The sequence below is a fragment of the Chanodichthys erythropterus genome, chromosome 17 (genome assembly GCF_024489055.1).
Source record: "Chanodichthys erythropterus isolate Z2021 chromosome 17, ASM2448905v1, whole genome shotgun sequence".
Classification (NCBI taxonomy): domain Eukaryota; kingdom Metazoa; phylum Chordata; class Actinopteri; order Cypriniformes; family Xenocyprididae; genus Chanodichthys; species Chanodichthys erythropterus.
In genome coordinates, this window is record NC_090237.1 from 39,005,741 (window position 1) to 39,026,522 (window position 20,782).

At 37.4% G+C, this 20,782-nt stretch overlaps 2 protein-coding genes across 4 annotated transcripts in view; one reads left to right on the forward strand and one right to left on the reverse strand.

The window, feature by feature from the left end:
- The window catches only part of bace2 (beta-secretase 2), a 32,217-nt gene extending 16,210 nt beyond the window's left edge, over positions 1 to 16,007 (forward strand). The window contains exons 3-9 of the mRNA XM_067365363.1: positions 3,346 to 3,562; positions 4,205 to 4,336; positions 7,737 to 7,871; positions 8,147 to 8,248; positions 8,387 to 8,536; positions 8,845 to 9,013; positions 11,640 to 16,007. Coding sequence (XP_067221464.1) covers positions 3,346 to 3,562; positions 4,205 to 4,336; positions 7,737 to 7,871; positions 8,147 to 8,248; positions 8,387 to 8,536; positions 8,845 to 9,013; positions 11,640 to 11,881 — 1,147 coding nt within the window. The 3' untranslated portion in view covers positions 11,882 to 16,007. The remainder of the gene's footprint in view (positions 1 to 3,345; positions 3,563 to 4,204; positions 4,337 to 7,736; positions 7,872 to 8,146; positions 8,249 to 8,386; positions 8,537 to 8,844; positions 9,014 to 11,639) is intronic.
- Positions 16,008 to 17,590: 1,583 nt separating this feature from the next.
- Positions 17,591 to 20,782, reverse strand: part of atm (ATM serine/threonine kinase) — a 69,205-nt gene continuing 66,013 nt past the window's right edge. For all 3 annotated transcript variants that reach the window (XM_067364996.1, XM_067364998.1, XM_067364997.1), the window contains one exon: positions 17,591 to 19,808. In XM_067364996.1, the coding sequence (XP_067221097.1) occupies positions 19,628 to 19,808 (181 nt within the window). In that variant the 3' untranslated portion in view covers positions 17,591 to 19,627. The remainder of the gene's footprint in view (positions 19,809 to 20,782) is intronic.

Below are 20,782 nucleotides of genomic sequence, written 5' to 3' on the forward strand. Positions count from 1 at the left end.
CTACATCACACACTACTATAACAGAACACTGTAAGATCACATCCCTACATCACACACTACTATAACAGAACACTGTAAGATCACATCCCTACATCACACACTACTATAACAGAACACTGTAAGATCACATCTCTACATCACACACTACTATAACAGAACACTGTAAGATCACATCCCTACATCACACACTACTATAACAGAACACTGTAAGATCACATCTCTACATCACACACTACTATAACAGAACACTGTAAGATCACATCTCTACATCACACACTACTATAACAGAACACTGTAAGATCACATCCCTACATCACACACTACTATAACAGAACACTGTAAGATCACATCTCTACATCACACACTACTATAACAGAACACTGTAAGATCACATCTCTACATCACACACTACTATAACAGAACACTGTAAGATCACATCTCTACATCACACACTACTATAACAGAACACTGTAAGATCACATCCCTACATCACACACTACTATAACAGAACACTGTAAGATCACATCCCTACATCACACACTACTATAACAGAACACTGTAAGATCACATCCCTACATCACACACTACTATAACAGAACACTGTAAGATCACATCCCTACATCACACACTACTATAACAGAACACTGTAAGATCACATCTCTACATCACACACTACTATAACAGAACACTGTAAGATCACATCCCTACATCACACACTACTATAACAGAACACTGTAAGATCACATCCCTACTTCACACACTACTATAACAGAACACTGTAAGATCACATCCCTACATCACACACTACTATAACAGAACACTGTAAGATCACATCTCTACATCACACACTACTATAACAGAACACTGTAAGATCACATCCCTACATCACACACTACTATAACAGAGCACTGTAAGATCACATCTCTACATCACACACTGCTATAACAGAACACTGTAAGATCACATCTCTACATCACACACTACTATAACAGAGCACTGTAAGATCACATCCCTACATCACACACTGCTATAACAGAACACTGTAAGATCACATCCCTACATCACACACTACTATAACAGAACACTGTAAGATCACATCTCTACTTCACACACTACTATAACAGAACACTGTAAGATCACATCCCTACTTCACACACTGCTATAACAGAACACTGTAAGATCACATCCCTACATCACACACTACTATAACAGAGCACTGTAAGATCACATCTCTACATCACACACTACTATAACAGAACACTGTAAGATCACATCCCTACATCACACACTACTATAACAGAACACTGTAAGATCACATCTCTACATCACACACTACTATAACAGAACACTGTAAGATCACATCCCTACATCACACACTGCTATAACAGAACACTGTAAGATCACATCCCTACATCACACACTGCTATAACAGAGCACTGTAAGATCACATCCCTACATCACACACTACTATAACAGAACACTGTAAGATCACATCTCTACTTCACACACTACTATAACAGAACACTGTAAGATCACATCCCTACATCACACACTGCTATAACAGAACACTGTAAGATCACATCCCTACATCACACACTGCTATAACAGAACACTGTAAGATCACATCCCTACATCACACACTGCTATAACAGAACACTGTAAGATCACATCCCTACATCACACACTACTATAACAGAACACTGTAAGATCACATCCCTACATCACACACTACTATAACAGAACACTGTAAGATCACATCCCTACATCACACACTACTATAACAGAACACTGTAAGATCACATCTCTACATCACACACTACTATAACAGAACACTGTAAGATCACATCTCTACATCACACACTACTATAACAGAACACTGTAAGATCACATCCCTACATCACACACTACTATAACAGAACACTGTATGATCACATCCCTACATCACACACTACTATAACAGAACACTGTAAGATCACATCCCTACATCACACACTACTATAACAGAACACTGTAAGATCACATCTCTACATCACACACTACTATAACAGAACACTGTAAGATCACATCCCTACATCACACACTACTATAACAGAACACTGTAAGATCACATCCCTACATCACACACTACTATAACAGAACACTGTAAGATCACATCTCTACATCACACACTACTATAACAGAGCACTGTAAGATCACATCCCTACATCACACACTACTATAACAGAACACTGTAAGATCACATCCCTACATCACACACTACTATAACAGAACACTGTAAGATCACATCTCTACATCACACACTACTATAACAGAGCACTGTAAGATCACATCCCTACATCACACACTACTATAACAGAGCACTGTAAGATCACATCCCTACATAACACACTACTATAACAGAGCACTGTAAGATCACATCCCTACTTCACACACTACTATAACAGAGCACTGTAAGATCACATCCCTACTTCACACACTACTATAACAGAGCACTGTAAGATCACATCCCTACATCACACACTACTATAACAGAGCACTGTAAGATCACATCCCTACATCACACACTACTATAACAGAACACTGTAAGATCACATCCCTACTTCACACACTACTATAACAGAACACTGTAAGATCACATCCCTACTTCACACACTACTATAACAGAGCACTGTAAGATCACATCTCTACATCACACACTACTATAACAGAGCACTGTAAGATCACATCCCTACATCACACACTACTATAACAGAGCACTGTAAGATCACATCTCTACATCACACACTACTATAACAGAGCACTGTAAGATCACATCCCTACTTCACACACTACTATAACAGAACACTGTAAGATCACATCCCTACATCACACACTACTATAACAGAGCACTGTAAGATCACATCCCTACTTCACACACTACTATAACAGAGCACTGTAAGATCACATCCCTACTTCACACACTACTATAACAGAGCACTGTAAGATCAAAACACACCTCACAACTACATCACACTGTGCATACAGACAAAATGGTTACACTTTATTTTACAGTGGTTATTTGCCAGTATTTTACAGCCGTAGTTACATTGTAATTACTCAAATAAATGCTGAGTACTATTAATTAACTACATGTACTTACCATTGAGTTACAGTTAGGGTTTAGTTTAGGGTTACTTGCTTATTATGCATAATTTACTGTTATTATTATAGTAAGTACATGTAGTAACATGTTACCGACAAAACGTACATTAATTCAATTTTTTTAATGTATGTCAGTGATATATGTTTGTAAGTTCAACAGTGCATTAGTGATGTGATGTGATCATGTTATGATGGTTTGCTCAGTTCTAGTACATATCAGAGCACTGGGAGAGCAGTTGCAGTAAAATACACACAGGGAGAATGGGACGGAGAACTAGGAACTGACCACATCACCATTCCTCAAGGGCCCAGTGGTACCATCACCATCAACATAGCTGCAATCCTCAGCTCAGAAGGCTTCTTCCTGCCTGGAATCAATTGGCAGGGAATTCTTGGACTTGCATATCCTCTACTGGCTCGGGTAAGTCACATGATGGTGTTACACAAGTGTTTTGTTGAGAAAAGGTGTGTTATGTTAGGGATGGTTGCAAGTGTTTGATTAAGCTCAGCTATGGTTGCCACGTAACAAGTTAAATTATGTTGTCACAAAGGTGTGGCTCAGATCCTCAAACATCAATGGTGTTTTGAGTTTGATAATGGTTTATGTACTCTAGTAGTGAACACAAAAATTAGGTAGGTGTATATTTGCTGTTAAGTGGCATTTTTCCAGATAATTGCACCAAATAGTACCATGCTAGTAATAGGTTTTTTGACATACAGGTACCTTGGTATTCTTTGAAGGACCATACAAAAACAGTGGTAAATGATTATGGTTATTTAGTGCCATGGTGTGTACCAATGGCAGATGCTATAATCAGATGCTTCTAATATCATCCCTATACCGTAGTATCAAACTTCTTTTTCAGTATTTGCCCCCTGGAGTTTACTTTTCAAGGACATTTCAGCATATTTTCCCTTATATTTGTCCTTGTCATCTATTTTTGTCAGTTAATTCTAAAAACTAAACAAAATACTAATTTGTATTTAGACTATTAGTATTATATGATCTGAAAATATTAAGAGTTTCCTTAAATAGGATGCATTGGTCTTTTTCTCTTCTCAGCCCGACCCATCCGTGGAGCCCTTCTTCAACTCTGTTGTGCGGCAGACTGGCATTCCAGATGTGTTTTCTCTCCAGATGTGTGGAGCAGGGATCCCTGCCAGCACTACAGCTGACCCAGCGGGCGGAAGCCTGGTGTGTACCGAACCTGAAGCAGTCTTACAATGGACTGCAAAAATATACAATCCAAATTTGTACAAAACTAACCCAACTACTTGGAGTGAATTGCTACCGTGTGTACCTCAATTTCTTCATGTTAACATGAAAACTATTCAGTTTTCATATATTGGATTTCTTAGACCTCAGAAACATATGTTGGCTATATTTTTCATGGAATATGTTTAAAGTAAGTTATAAAGTTTTTGCTTATCAGATCTCAGGATTAGAAAATAAGTTTCAATATTAAGTATCTGTATTAATATTTATTAATTCAGTCACAGAACATTCTATTTCAAAACTCAATTTAAATATATTAATAATAATAAAAAAAGTTACCATGTCGTTGGTAATATAACAAAAAACATTTGTCGCAAGACCTGTTTTAGTTTTACCAACACTATATAACTTAATTTTCTCTTTATTAGCATAATTTACTGTGGTAATGTTCCTAATTTAGGGAAAGAAAAGAAGATAACTAATTAATTGTTAAAATGTTGGAAAGCATTTTGAGGTAAGCATCAATATTTTTTTTAAATTGGCAAATGACAGAAAAACAGTACAGCTTATTCTGACAAGACTGTTTAGGTGTATAAAAAATAGATTGTAACAGATATTGTATTCAAACAAGTAGCAGCAGTCTCTATGGATAATTTGAACAGAGTGGACCAGACTTTGAGCCCGTTGTCTACAAAATCAGAGACCCTGATAACAAGACCCTTGATAAAACTTTTGAGAACATTATTTTAAGAGGTAAAATGGATTTTAACCACAAGAGTTGGTGCTGTAGGTAGCATTCAGGACGACTCCTCTCATAATTCAGAACTCTTAACACCTCTCAAGGACAGATGAGATTGGGTTTCTCAGCGCTACTCAAGAAACATAATAGCTCAGTGCGTCCCTGTGTCTCACACCTCCTTTGCCACGTATAGGATGGCATGTCTCGTTAGTGAGAAGCTAATTAAGCTAAAGAGAGCCCCCTGCTGCCGGCACATTCTGTTAGCAATACGGGAGCGCTGCCTGGAAGAAGAGACGTCCACGTGTCCCGCAGACAGGAGCAGATGGGAAGCGCGGTGGGGAGGGGTGTGTCCTGTGTCCACTGCTGAACGTCCAAAACCTTTTGGAAATATTTGACTAGCCTCTTAATTAGATGCTATTTGCAGAAATCATAGCACCAGATCTAGTCAGTTTTATTTTTTATTGTCTTCAGTTGGATGTATTTTGAGAATTTTTTGCTTTATCTGATATTATATTCTGTAATATAAGCTAAGGAAAAATAGATACTGTAGATCCACCATTATATTATTGTTACCTAAAAAAAGTGAACCTGCTGATTCAGATGATACCAGTTCTGTTTTAAAGTGATAGTTCACCCAAAAATGAAAATTTGATGTTTATCTGCTTACCCCCAGTGCATCCAAGATGTAGGTGACTTTTTTTTCTTCAGTCGAACGCAAATTATGATTTTTAACTGCAACCGCTGCTGTCTGTCAGTCAAATAATAGCAGTAGATGGGAACTTCAACTATAACAGTAAATAAAACTTGCTTAAACAAATCAAAATTAAAACCTGCGGCTCGTGACGACACATTAATGTCCTAAGACACGAAACGATCGGTTTGTGCGAGAAACCGAACAGTATTTATATGATTTTTTACCTCTAGGTCAAAAAACGCGTTCTGAAGACGGAAGTGATGTCTCGCCCATATACTTCAATGAGCGCGAGACATCACTTCCGTTGTCAGAGCGCGATCAGACCTCACTAGCCGGAAGCTGAACGAAGTTGGACATAGTGGTGTATTAGAGGTAAAAAATTATATAAATACTGTTCGGTTTCTAGTTTTTTCGACTCTTATTGTTCAAGTTCCCAATCACTCCTATTATTTGACTGACAGACGGCAGCGGTTGCAGTTAAAAATCATAATTTGCGTTCGACTGAAGAAAAAAAGTCATCTACATCTTGGATACACTGGGGGTAAGCAGATAAACATCAAATTTTCATTTTTGGGTGAACTATCCCTTTAAAATAGTTATTCTCTGCGTAAATGTTTTATTCATTTATAAACAAATACGATTATTTTGTATTGATTTTCATTTATAATTATTTTATTATTTGTGGGTCAATAATGTGACGGTCATTTTTTTTGTCCAAAGGCCTTAATAAGAATAAAAAATAAAGATATGACATCCAGAATATGTAAGGTAGTACAACTAGAACTTTTATTGAATTCAAAAGGTTTTAATTATATTTTGCTACATATAAAGGTATTTTAAAGATTTTGAAGTGTCAAAAGGTCATTCGGTTTAACTGTTCAAAGGCCAATACAAATGTTTTGTGATTAAGATATCTTAAAATGTATTAAATGTTTTTTTTTTAATTCAGATTTCATGATGATTTTATAACATCATATATCAACTTAGTGCAATACATCATTAAAATAAGTAGAAATTGTTGCTTTGTTACGAGAAAGAATGTCCAGAAAATCAATGTCATTTGGAGTAACTAATATAAAAGGACCATTTTGGATCAAGTCATGTGACAGGATGTGACATCATTCAGACACCTGCAAAGGACCACATGGTCATGAAGCAAAGTAACTAACTCTCTTTTAACTGTTTTCACTTGCACATACGCATGTCCCGAAACATTTGGTACAACCGCTATAAAACATGGAAAATGTTGTAATATTTCAAAAACTTGTACTAAATATAAAATCTTTGTCCTTTTGCTAGCTAGCTAGATATCATCCTGATAGCATCGTTTGAAAATATCATCATTCAGTATAACCAAAAGTGTCATTTGGTAAAACTGAAATTTTGGTTAAACCGAATTACATTTTTTGGTGACAAATTTTGTCCATCTTGTAAAAAATGAGTGTGAAAAAGATTTAAGTCAAGACACTACATACAAAACAATAGATTTTTCAGGCATTGGTCAATTTTGAGATTTTGGGCTATTTTGCTTCCATAACATGTCATCTTTCAGACCAGTGGGGAAAAAAAACATCCAAAATACACATTAAAGGGTTTATTTTATTACACTTGCAATACAAAACATCTGTCTTGTGGCCGAATCCTTAGAAAGACGGACTTGTAAACTGAAAGTTGTGGGTTTGAGCCTCAGTACCGGCAGGAAGTGTAGGTGGGGGAATGAACAGCCTCTCGTTACCCACAACTGAGGTGTCCAGGAGTAAGGCACCTATCCCCCAATCATTCCCCAGGCGCCACATCAAATGGCTGCCCACTTGTTTGGGTGTTCAATGTGTGTGTGCACTTGGATGGGGTGAAATGCAAAGCACAAATTCCACGAATGGAAAAATGGAATGGAAAAATTATATTTCTGAAATGACATGCTTTAATGTCTTTGTGTTGCGTTTCAGATCATGGGAGGAGTAGAGCCAACCTTGTACCAGGGTTCAGTTTGGTACACACCAGTCCTGGAAGAGTGGTACTATCAAGTGGAAGTCTTGAAGCTTGAAGTTGGAGACCAAAATTTAAACCTAGATTGCAAAGAGGTACATGAGACAGTCTAATCTCCAAAAATAAAGTCAGTTCAACCAGAAAATCTAGTCTATGCTTTTAGATGGAGTTAAGGGGGAAAACACAATGATTATTTGAACTTTTGTAAAGTGTTTCCACTGGAACTCCTCAAAGGATGAGCTGAAATTGTACCCTTTAAGGCTGCCAGTAGAGTAACTACAGCACTCGATAAGAATGTAGTGATCTTGTTTATGAAATCCTGAGCAGAGAAGGATGACTGATCTTTCTCTCCCTTTGGTCGTCTGTTCAGTACAACTCCGATAAAGCCATTGTGGATAGCGGGACGACTCTACTGCGACTTCCTGGAAATGTGTTTAGTGCTGTGATGGAGGCTATTATGCAAACATCATTGGTATGACCTACTGTTTTGGCAAATTATTTACCTTAGAAACACAAACTTTTTGTATATATTAAATTTTTTTAGATTATTCTAAAACGACTCCTCAGTTACAACTGATTGGATGCAATCCTGTTTCTCCTGCTCTCCTAGATTGAGGATTTCTCAACTGGATTTTTTGACGGCACTAAGCTTGCATGTTGGATGAGAGGAGAATCACCATTGAGGCTTTTTCCGAAACTCTCAATCTACCTCAGAGCAACGAACACCAGCCAGTCCTTCCGCATCACCATCCTCCCACAGGTCAGGACTATCCCTTAGAGCAGTGGTTCCCAAACTTCTTCTGCCGGGCCCCCTTTTATAGATTTCCAATGCTATAATATTGTAATTAATACAGTACTAGTATTGATTTTGTTGACACAAGTCGACAAAATCTATAACACTGTTCTGGTGGTTTTTGGATCTCTTAATCCTGTCTGACCAGGGCCCGTAGAATCGTCCCTTACTTTGTAGTTTTTCATGTGATGTTGCATGGTTTCTTTTCATTTTGAGGAAATAATATCATCTATACCTCGCAGATCTTCTTTTGACATCAGTTTTTGTCTCTGCAGCTGTACGTCCAGCCAGTCACAGACATCGACGGCACATTGGACTGTTTCCGTTTCGGAATCTCCCCTTCAGCCAACGGATTAGTCATTGGAGCCACTGTGATGGAGGGCTTCTACGTCATCTTTGACCGCGCACAAAAGAGGGTGGGCTTTGCTGTTAGCACATGTGCAGGTAGGTGGGTCACTAGTAGACACAGGGGTCTGGAGCCTCAGAGACGTGCGCTCAGGTGTGTCACAACTGTATTTAGGATGAACTGTCTTCTACAAGACAATTTAACTTAAAGTGTTAGAGAGTAGGGCAGGGGTCAAATCTAGAGTGATCGAACACCTAGTGGGCCATTCAAGTGTTAATAGTTTATCCTTAGACAATCCAGCAGGCAAATACATTTTTGGTTTGTGTTTGGATTGGCCTTTAAATGAGATGTAATATAAGTCTAAGGTGTCTCCTGAATGTGTCTGTGAAGTTTCAGCTCAAAATACCCCATAGATTTTTTTTAATTAATTTTTTAACTGCCTATTTTGAGGCATCATTAACTATGCACCGATTAAGCGCGTGGCCCCTTAAATCTTGCGCGCCCCGCCCCCCTCGAGCTCTCGACTATAATACAGTGCATTTACAAAGTTCACACAGCTAATATAATCCTCAAATGGATCTTTACTAGATGCTGTGCACGTATTTTTTTTTGTTTTTTTGTTTTTGTTATTTGCTTTACATGCTCATTTGTAGTTACTTACAGGGTAGTAAAAATCCCTTAAATGTTCAAAACTGTATTTTTTCTTGCAAAAAAATTTACATTGTTGCAACATTTGACCAAAAATCAACATTTGGTTAAAATCTCATGTTATAAATAACAAAATGCTATGCAGGATATCCTTGTAAGACCCCCCCCCAACCCCCCATAAAACACTCTCATTGGATCTATGCAAATCCCACAGGTGTCCTATTTTGATCTCAAAAAGGTGAGTTCTCACCTAAAGGTGAGGAGTTTGTATCTATGATAGTTTATGTGCATGTTGTCGTATTGAATAAAAAATGTATCCGAGCATACAGGTTTTTTATTTGCATTTTTAGAATTTGTGCATTCTGACTTTCCATCCAGCTGTTTTTATGCGATATCCCAAAATGTGCATAGAAATAGGTGGATGGAAACATAGCTATTGTGTTTTATAGTCGTGCTCTTACAAACCGCTCACCGTGATGCAGATCGTACATTTAGATTTTAACTTCTGATGATTATATATTTAGTCTTCAAAATTCATAAAAGGTTATAAACATTTATGAAGATTATCATGATGAATAAAACGTGTAAGAATCATAAGCTTTTGTTGGTTTACAGAGCTTATTTTCTGCAGTAATCCAAAAGCCACTGAAAAAATCCTATTGGGTTTTTGCTGAGGGAACCGGGGTGATGTGAACTTGTTTTTGTATGTTGGCCTACAAAAATAAATCAAGCAACTTAAAGGATTAGTTTACTTCAGAATTCAAATTTCCATCTCATCCAAGATGTTCATGTCTTTCTTTCTTCATTGGAAAAGAAATGAAGGTTTTTGAGGAAAACATTCCAGGATTTTTCTCCATATAGTGGACTTCACTGGGGTTCAACGGGTTGAAGGTCCAAATGTCAGTTTCAGTGCAGCTTCAAAGAGCTCTACATGATCCCAGACGAGGAATAAGAGTCTCATCTAGAGAAACCATCGATCATTTTCTAAAAAAAAAAAATTAAAATTTATATACGTTTTAACCACAAATGCTCGTCTGCACTGCTCTGTGATGCTCCACACATTACAAAATCATGTTGGAAAGATCATACGTGACGTAGACAGAAGTACCGATCCAGTGTTTACAAAGCGAACGTCAAAGACGAAGTCAAACGGCCTTTAAAAAAAAAAGGTAAAACAACGATGTTGTTTTGAACGATTTTGAAGTTGGAGGAGAAAATGAGATGGAGTTTTTCGCCTACTGCGGTACTTCTACCTACGTCATGTGTGACCTTTCTAATATGATTACGTCATGTGTGGCACATCACAGAGCAGTGCAAGATGAGCATTTGTGGTTAAAAAGCATATAATTTTTATTTTTTATTTTTTTTAGAAAATGTCCGATGGTTTCTCTAGATAAGACTCTTATTCCTCGTCTGGGATCATGTAGAGCTCTTTGAAGCTGCACTGAAACTGACATTTGGACCTTCAACCCGTTGAACCCCAGTGAAGTCCACTATATGGAGAAAAATCCTCAAAAACCTTCATTTCTTTTCCACTGAAGAAGGAAAGATATGAACATCTTGGATGAGATGGAGGAGAGTAAATTATGAGGAAATTTGAATTCTGAAGTCAACTAATCCTATAAATGTAAAGCCCAAAGTATAGTTAATTTTTTTTTATGTGTACATCAGTATAAACGCAGTGCACAGCCTTTAAAAGTATACTCCATTTGATAGTGTTTGATAAATGGCCCTCTAGAAAAACTCAAAGCGCAAATCAGCGGGCCGCACATTAAGAAAGGTGTGTACATGTTCAGGGCGTGTGTACTATGCTTTGAAATTTGCTTCACGTGCACTGTACTCATACCCTAGCACAGTGGTTCCCAAACCCCCTCCTGATACGTTCGCCTAAAGTACCAGAGACCAGGGTTGGGAAGCACTGTCCTAGCGTACATATAAAAACAGAAGTATACTTTGGGATTAACTGTTCAAATGGTCCCTGAACACCGCCTGGCTAGTGGCCCTCAGGTGATTTTCATGCGAGTGGTCTGGAGTTAGGGTTCGTTTTTAAATACTCCTCTCCTGTCCTTCAAACAGAAAACGGCGGAGTACCATTTGCAGAGATCGCAGGGCCTTTCCCAGCTGAGGGCGTGACGTCAGACTGCACAAGCGGCGTGTCTCTTAGGGAGCCCATGATGTGGGTGATCGCATACGGTCTGATGGGCATATGTGCAGTGGTTCTGATCATACTCCTCGTCCTGCTCGTCCTGCCCTGCCGATGCCACAGAGACGGCGAGATCACGGACGAGTCCTCGCTGGTGCGGCATCGCATCAAGTGACGTCAGGCGTCGATGGAAGACGAGGAGACACCAACTCAGCAAAGCAGGGCTGAAGGGAACTCGGGGCAGGTAACAGGGGTGAACACACTGCACTGACATTTGCCCAAGATCACAGATTCCTGTTTGTCTGGGTGGAAGATTTGAACATTTCTTGACACTTGTGGACATTTACGGTAGATTGAACTTTTCAAGCAGGACAAAACTACTGAAGGATCAAGGAATCATGATTATTAATGTGACTTTTATGGTATTATTATAAATAAAAGTGCCAAAATGAGTATCAAGAAAGACTGGAGAAACAGTGGAGCATCAGCATTACCCTATACTTCACTTTAAAGTATGCTGCTCTTTTTTTATTCTTAGTCTTCAATATAATTGTCAATTAAGCTACTGTAAATCAGCAATGGTCTAAATGAGGTTCAAGTACTGTTCACATCTACAGGCTTTCTTGTCCTTTAGATGCAGTACTTTGAAAGGAATAATTCACCCAATAATTCATATACTCACTTTTATGTTGATTCAAACGTGTATAATGCAGATGTTTGGCAGGACATTATGCTGCTCTTTTACGTATAATGACAGTAAGTGGGGAGGGATGCAGTTGAGGTCAAAAATGAAGAAAACATGCTATTGTAATGGCTTCAGAAGACTTGTTATGCAGCACACAAGCTGTCTGGACTGTTTATAATCTTTTTGAGAGGTAGTCGTGGCCTGTATTCAGGAGCTTTCACAGGAAACGAACCACACGAATTATTAAATAATAAACATGGTTTCACATTCACTGGACAGAGACCGCAGGAGAGCTCCTTGTACAGAGTTCAGCGTGCCGCCATTAAAGGTCACTCAGAATGCATGTCACATAAATATATACATTTCTCCTTCATGTTTGGTATTGGTGTCTTTGTGATTGGTAGAACGACATCATTCTCATACCAGCAGAGCAGCTTATAATAAAGATTTGAAACAGGGAAACTCTTCTCTGATTTGAGGGTTGTGCCTTTCTTGTGTAAAAACTATTATTTTTTGCCCTAGATAAGATGTGACCCCAGAGGGTCATGGGATTGGGTTTAGTTAAAATTCAATTTTGTTATTAATTCCCCTAGATTGAAGATTTCTTTCATTTCTGATCAGGATATTTAAGAAAGACTGGCAAAAGAGGACAAAACTCCTTAACAAGTGCTGTGTTTTTGTTGTCTGGTATGCTTCTTTGAATTTGATGCTCTGTGTAATTGATTTTGGATTGATATTTTGTTTTCTAATTCTTTAATGTACATGTGCAGTCCTGCCTGGTAAATAAATTGTGAAATGATTATTTCTAGTAGATTATAGGGATTTTCACACCTGAAATAATTAAGCCAGTTATTATCTGACTTAGAAAGCTGTATGTAAGTTATGGCAAGTTTGTGACAGTGAGATCATGAAGGTGAAGCTGGTGTGAGAGTAAGACTCAATCATTTAGGGTATGTGAATACCTAGAATCAAATATCTAAAATAATAATGGTCAGTATTTAGTGAGAATCTCAGTCTAAGTCAAGGTTTTCATTCATTTTATTTAGGGGCCAAGCACTAAAGGTGTAATTAGTGTTCCTATTCTTCTTCTTCCTCTCCTGAAGTCTATGGCAGCCCACAGAATCACTTGTGGGAAAGTTATGAAATTTGGCAGACAGCTAGAAGACAGTCTGAACATTAACCACCGCGATTTTGGAGTCTTTAACTCCATCACTCGAGCGCCACCAACTGTCCAAAGTTTCACTTACAGATTTTTTGGCACAAGCCAATTGGATTATACCCTATGACATAATTTTCTATCATGAAATTTTGACTCTTTCTAACTCCTCTTAGGCCGTAGCTCCAATTTTCACGAAAATCGAACCAGATCGTCTTCAGACCATGCTGAAAAAAGTTAGAAATCAAGTTGATTTGTCAAACACACAAACAAATTCGACAAAGAGCATGCCAAAATGGATGTGAGGCTATATCTCTGCAACGCTTTAACACATTCTGACCAAACTTGGGTGCGTTTATGACAACCATGAGCTGAGGCTACCTGCACGGTTTCAGCACAGTGTCACCTAGTGGTCAGGAGATATGACCTTTTAGCTCATAACCTCTGAATGGTTTGGCCAAAAATCATCATAACTGGTCTCTTTAGATTCGGTGCAGCATGCCATTTTGGGCGTTGGCCATATTGAAATTGGTTATAAAATGCTCTATTTTACGAACGCATTGGCATATCATTACAAAACTCGATAAGTGTCATCGGCACCATGCCCTGAAGGTATAAGTTTTGGCCACCTTGTGAAATTTACAAAAATGCTAATAGCTTTTGATATGTTTTGGCTATTGTAATTGTCTTAATAGATTCCTTGGGTCATTACAAGAACATGGATACCAATTTTGCCATAGTCAGCTGAACTTCCAGTCCACCATTTAGATTTTCTTCCAAAAACTACTTTTTTGAACTCCTCTGAGAGTCTTATCATCTTCAGACCATGCCAGCATAAAGTTTTGAATTTCGTGTTGATAGACGAAACCGTTTTTATATAATGACTACGTCTGGTATCTCTGCGATGCTTGGCATACTGACACCAAACTTTGTATGTGTCATTGTCACCTAACTCCGACTAAACCACATCACCACCTATTGGTTGAAAGTGATAAACCATTAAATCATATTACTTAGTGATTTTATTAGGGGTGGGGGATAAAATTGAGTCACATATGAATCGTGATTCTATCATCCGCTGAAAAATTGATTTTCTAAATGTTTATTAATAACATGTTGTCACTTCAACGAAGGCGAAAGTCAACTACGAGAGCAGTGCAGCACCTGCTTGCAACAGGGGAAACGTTAAGCTTACTTCACGACAACAACAGTTCACATCAGTACCTTAGCAACAGTAACTAGAAAATAGCCTTAAAAATGTAGTTACCAGCACACCTTAACCTTTTTTTGCAGTGTACAAAATTGTGCACAAGAAGCGTTTTTGTTTTTTTTAACAGAAGCACACAAAAATCATACAGGAAACGCTGTACCGTTCTATTGGATTCCATTGTTTTTTTGGGTCCATCCCCATTCACTGTCATTGTATGGAAAAGAGCAGCGTGAACATTCGCTAAACATCATAAGATGATCTTAAAAAAAGAAAATCATGCAAATATCTGTAAAGATGGTCCGGAAAAACCTGGGCCTTTTACATTACAAGATCATGAGGAACATATTCAGTTGAGTTTTTCCAAACGTTTAACTGATGTATATCTATGTGATTTAGGGCCAGATTTACTAACAGCTGACGCCAGCACAAACCCTCTCTTGGAGTTAAAAAAGTACTGTCAGGATTTACACAGTGAAAAATTAGCACTGAAAAGCCATGGACAGTTATTTTTGTGGCTGACCTTATTGCATATGCATTTGTAGGAGTTTCCTTTTCAGACGCAAAATTTACGGGAGTATGTAAATAAATCATGCAACATGATTTACTAAGCGATGATATCCAAACATGTCTCCTGTATTGTTAGTTTACCCACACCTGATTATCATCAGCTCTGCGTCTTTGTAACCCTACGTTAATTTGCGCTGCTCTTGGCAGATTGTGCAGTCAGTAGATCCACCTACTCTCTCATCTGCTCTTTTATGGGTCTCACGCTAATTTGCCCTGTATAGTAAATCTGGCCCTTAATGATTTAAATTTTCTTATTATAAATGTATTTTAATAATTTTATTATACATGTATAATTCTAATTATTTATTACACAAATGTATATATTTATATTCATTTCTACTCACTACTCCAGAAATGTCCAGACAGATCTGAATCGGATTGATTTAGTCTGTAAAATTTGAAAGGTAACTGAAATAAATGCAAATGTCCACAAGCTTCCACTATGCCTCGACTCTTTCCTCAATCTCACATTAGTGTTGAGTTCACTGCTCAATGCTCTCTGCACGTGCTCATATATTCAGTCCAGGAAATGATGCACAAAACTGCCTATTGTTACCAAATGAAATGTCGACCCAGGAAGAGGTATAGAGTGCACCAGTCAGGTTCCAGAAGTAAAATGTCCATTCATTTTCTCCATAACGAAACTTGCACACCTTTAAAGACAGACCTACTGTGAGATACAAGGTAGTTAAATCGATGGTATTTGCTTCTGTTGAAGCCGTCCACCTGCATTATTTCAACCAATTTTTAAAATAATAGTGTTAAACATTGGATTAGATGTTTTATGTTTCTCTATTCTGTTCGCAATGCTTCATGGGATTCTTTCCCCTCACAAAAGTAGTAGAGAATACAATCCTGTATCTTTGTCTCTTTTCAACTTTTTTTTTGCTTCAAATCAAAGTTTGTAGTGTTGTGGTTCACCTCGTAGCTGATTGGATTGGTTCATGGCTTAACTCTGCAACGAAGAATATTTTAAAATCCCTATGGGAAAAGTTCATATTCATATTACAAAATATGCTGGGGGCCATGAAAGTTGTGAATATGATCAAAAATGAATATGATCAAAATTTTCTTTAGAAAAATCTGGTTGGGAGCTAAATACTATCACCTGCCAAATTATTATATATATTAACTTAGTAGTTGCCGAACAGGACTGGTATCCCAAAGTTTGTACGTTATTTTATTTATTTATTTTTTTGTAGTACTTTTAAATATCCTACTTTATTCCCTATACAACCATGATTTATATGGAGTGTTTGAAGAAGTGAAACCTGTTTGAAAGCAATCATTATTTTTGCAGTACAGTTTAGTGCCTCTAGAGGTCATTGAGGTGGACTGTCCCTGTAGTTTTGTATACCATAAATTGCTTTGGATAAAGCATTGGCTAAATAATTACTGATATCAACTTGGGAAAATCAGTAGAAGTAACTAGATTTACAGGAGTGCATTAGGAGTGGTTTTTAGTTTTAGCTTTTGGTTTCTAAGGTTTTCTGGTTGGTTTTTGAGGAGTTGCCAGATGGTTGCTTAAAGGGTTAGTTCGCCCAAAAATGAAAATTCAGTCATTAATTCCTCACCTTCATGTCGTTCCACACCCGTAAGACCTTCATTCATCTTCAGAACACAAATTAAGATATTTTAGTTGAAATCCAACGGCTCCATGAGGCCTTCATAGGGAGTAATGACATTTCCTCTCTCAAGATCCATTAATGTACTAAAAACATATTTAAATCAGTTCATGTGAGTACAGTGGTTCAATATTAATATTATAAAGCCACGAGAATATTTTTGGTGCGCCAAAATACTAGGTATAACTACTTATATAGTGATGGCCGATTTCAAAACACTGCTTCATGAAGCATCGGAGTGTTATGAATCAGTGTATCGAATCAGTGATTCAGATCGCGTGTCAAACCGCCCTAACTGCTGAAATCACGTGACTTTGGTGCTCCGAACAGCTGATTCGACACAAAAGATTCATAACACTCCGAAACTTCATGAAGCAGTGTTTTGAAATCGGCCATCACTAAATAAGTCGTCATTTTGTATTTTTGGCGCACCAAAAATATTCTCGTCACTTTATAATATTAATATTGAACCACTGTACTCACATGAAGTGATTTAAATATGTTTTTAGTTCATTAATGGATCTTGAGAGAGGAAATTGCTCCCTATGGAGGCCTCATGGAGCCATTGGATTTCAACTAAAATATCTTAATTTGTGTTCTGAAGATGAATGAAGGTCTTACGGGTGTGGAACGACATGAGGGTGATTAATAAATGACAGAATTTTCATTTTTGGGTGAACTAACCCTTTAATCTCCTTAGGTGTGAATCACAGCATTATTCATGAAGATTCATGCCTTCTCACATATGACCTGTCTAAAACAAAAAGTGTCTTAGAAATTTCAAATCAATACATTGTTTATGTGAAGGAGTAGGCAGGATGATTTTAACATCACTTTGAAGCAAAAACTCTAGACTAAAATATACAGTTCCCAAAAGTCTTGTTAAAAAATGTTTAGTATGTGTTTTGAGGCCTTATTTCAATGATTTTTTTCTTTCTCCAAAAACCATGTATATATGAAATTGTCTCAAAAACACAAACATGTACTTGTTGCTCACATATTATTGTAGCCTAGTTTGTGCCGAATACAGTGTAATGAGACTTTTGTCATTGGTTTACAGGAGGAGTGTTTAGTTTCAGCTTCTGGTTGGTTTTTGATGAGTTGCCATTTGCTAACTTCCTAAATGATTGTTGACCAACCGATGAGGAAAAAAAAATGCTCTAGAAATTTGCCAAAACGGCCCTGCAATGTTGCACATATAATGATATCATGCAGCTTGAACTATACTGAATTAATGTGCTTTATTTACAAGAGTAGTGTAAATAGGCTATTGCACTTGCTATACTCTTGACTGAAATAAGTTGGGATATATCAAGAGGGAATGAATCACACACACACAGGTCTTTTAGTGAGTTATGTAACAGCCTCTCCACTCCTGTTTTAAGTAGGTTTGCCTCATGAAGCCACTAATGAAGCTAAAGCAGCTGTAATCATTCTGCAGCTCAACTCCAGTCCTTCCACCGACTCGTATGCTCTTTATAACTTCATTAACTGCACCGACACATTGATTAATGAAGCAGAGATGGTACAGTATGTGGGTAACTGTCTCATGGGATACTGTAGTGGGCATTAAGGGGGGGAAATCTGCTTCTGTCTCCAGACATAAAGTGCCTTCCAAAAGTCTGGAAACACTGTAGTTTTTGAATGAATGAATTCTTCTTTCTTAGCATGAATGCATTTAACATTGTGAAGGATATTAAGAGCTATGGTGAAGGGCAGTATTTTCGTTTGAATGACTTGGCTACTTTTATTGTGTTCCATGTTAGAAAGGAAGTCATTGAGTTTGTGAAGGGTGGGCATCAGAACGCTGGCTCATTATTGGACGGCTCCTGCGTCAGCATCGGCCAATAATGACTCGGCCTTCTGACGTAGAACCTGGAAGCGCTGAAGTGCGTTCACTGCACCAACAGTGAAGGACAATGACAGGGAAGAGAAGAAATTGTTGAATAAAGTTATTATTGTTTTGATATAGATAAAGACATTAAAAAGATATATAGTTTTAATGTATAATGACCCATTTATACTGTTGTTATAAAACATGTTGACTGAAAGATTCCTACTGTAGTGATTTGATATTACTATTAGTCATCTAATTACTGTCACAAGTGTTTTAAACTGAAATGAAAGACAGAATGAGAACCAAACAGTTTAACCGTGATTTATTGTGCTTCCAATATGCCATGAAAAGATCAATCAGTTATGAGTAATATCTGTACTGTACATAAGGTGCACATTACTACATCAACCAAACTTTGATCATCAATGGATGTTGTTTAATTTTACTCTTTTTCAATTCCTTTGTTAAGTAAACATTCATATTTAATACATACAATTCGAAGCTTGTGGAGATAATGAATAAAAATCTGTTTTCAATTTGTTGCAGAAGCATTATCGTTCGAAATATGTTTTTAACAAAACGTTACAAAAACAGACCGTTCACTGTAAGCATTAGGCTATAATGATCATCGCTAAATATATTCATTTAATTCAATTATATACAGGCTAATAGTGCAACATGTATTAAAGATGGACATTCAGAGTTGATAAACATTTCAAATTACGAAGCGTATGAGAATACAGTCATAAGACATTTCCACCATACCTGCTATTTCTTCAAGTGCTTGTTTTATATGTCATTTTCTTTGGTATATAAATCATAATGCTGTCAGGCATGTGTATCAGACCCAGGCCTGCCATCCGGGGAAGAGGCGGCTGAGGTTTTTGGGGTCCATTGCCTGCTGAATGAGGAGGTTTACCTGTCCCCCCACGCTGAGCACCGTCCCCTCCTCGACACCCTTAAGCTTCTCCTGCAGTCGCAGTAACACCCGCTCCGCCACTTTATTGAAGCTCTGACTGTCACTGCACAAACACATCCACACAATCACTGCGCTTCCCAGCAGAAAAGCACTATATAAATAAACCTGACTGTTAGAAACATGGCCTCACACCGGACAAGGGAAATACATGTGTACACAAGCTGTGTTTTCATTTAAAACCTTTATTCAGATGAGTGGATGTGGACTGGATACGTTTTTCCCAACTCTATACTGCCATTCAAAGGTAAAATACTGTAACTGCAGTTACAGCCAAATCCTGTCATTGGGCAGATCATAATTTAAGTGGCTCAATTATGACAAAATAATATTGTTGACATTGCTTTAACCATATAAAGCTTAATATATCATATTTGATATGGAAAAATTCTCTAAATTACCAACATGACAAAACTTGTTGTTCAACATCTAGTACATACCTTCTGTCGTCTGATTAATAATTCATATTTTTAACCATTAAAAGCAAGTCTTTTTGCTGTCAAATCTTTACTAATTGAAGCAATTTAGGTTACTAGATTATCCATACATTATTGTTTAGAAAAATCATGTTAAATTGTGAGTATCAAATATGATACATCAGGCTTTTGAGGAATGATTTTTGTACAATCATCATTGCATTATATGCATCCAGAATGAAAACTACAGAGCTTTGATCATAAAACAAAAGCTCATGAGATGTAGTTTATGATTATTTGTAACAGACTAAATTCTTCCACAGCATTGTTTCACAGTGTATACTTTTGCCACATTCAAAACGGCATGTTCAAGAGTAACAGTGATATTACATCTCAAAATCAGAAGTAATAGGATATTTGTTTATGCTCAACACAATTTTCAGTGCCTTAAATTCAATGTATGTTGAGAGCAGTTTCTACAGATGGTGGCACCAGCACCTGATCTGGGGGTATTTTTAATCATAAAAATAATTTAATTAATAAGCGCAGTAACTAATCATATTACATGCTTGTTTCTTGGAAACGCACATTTGACAGTAAAGCT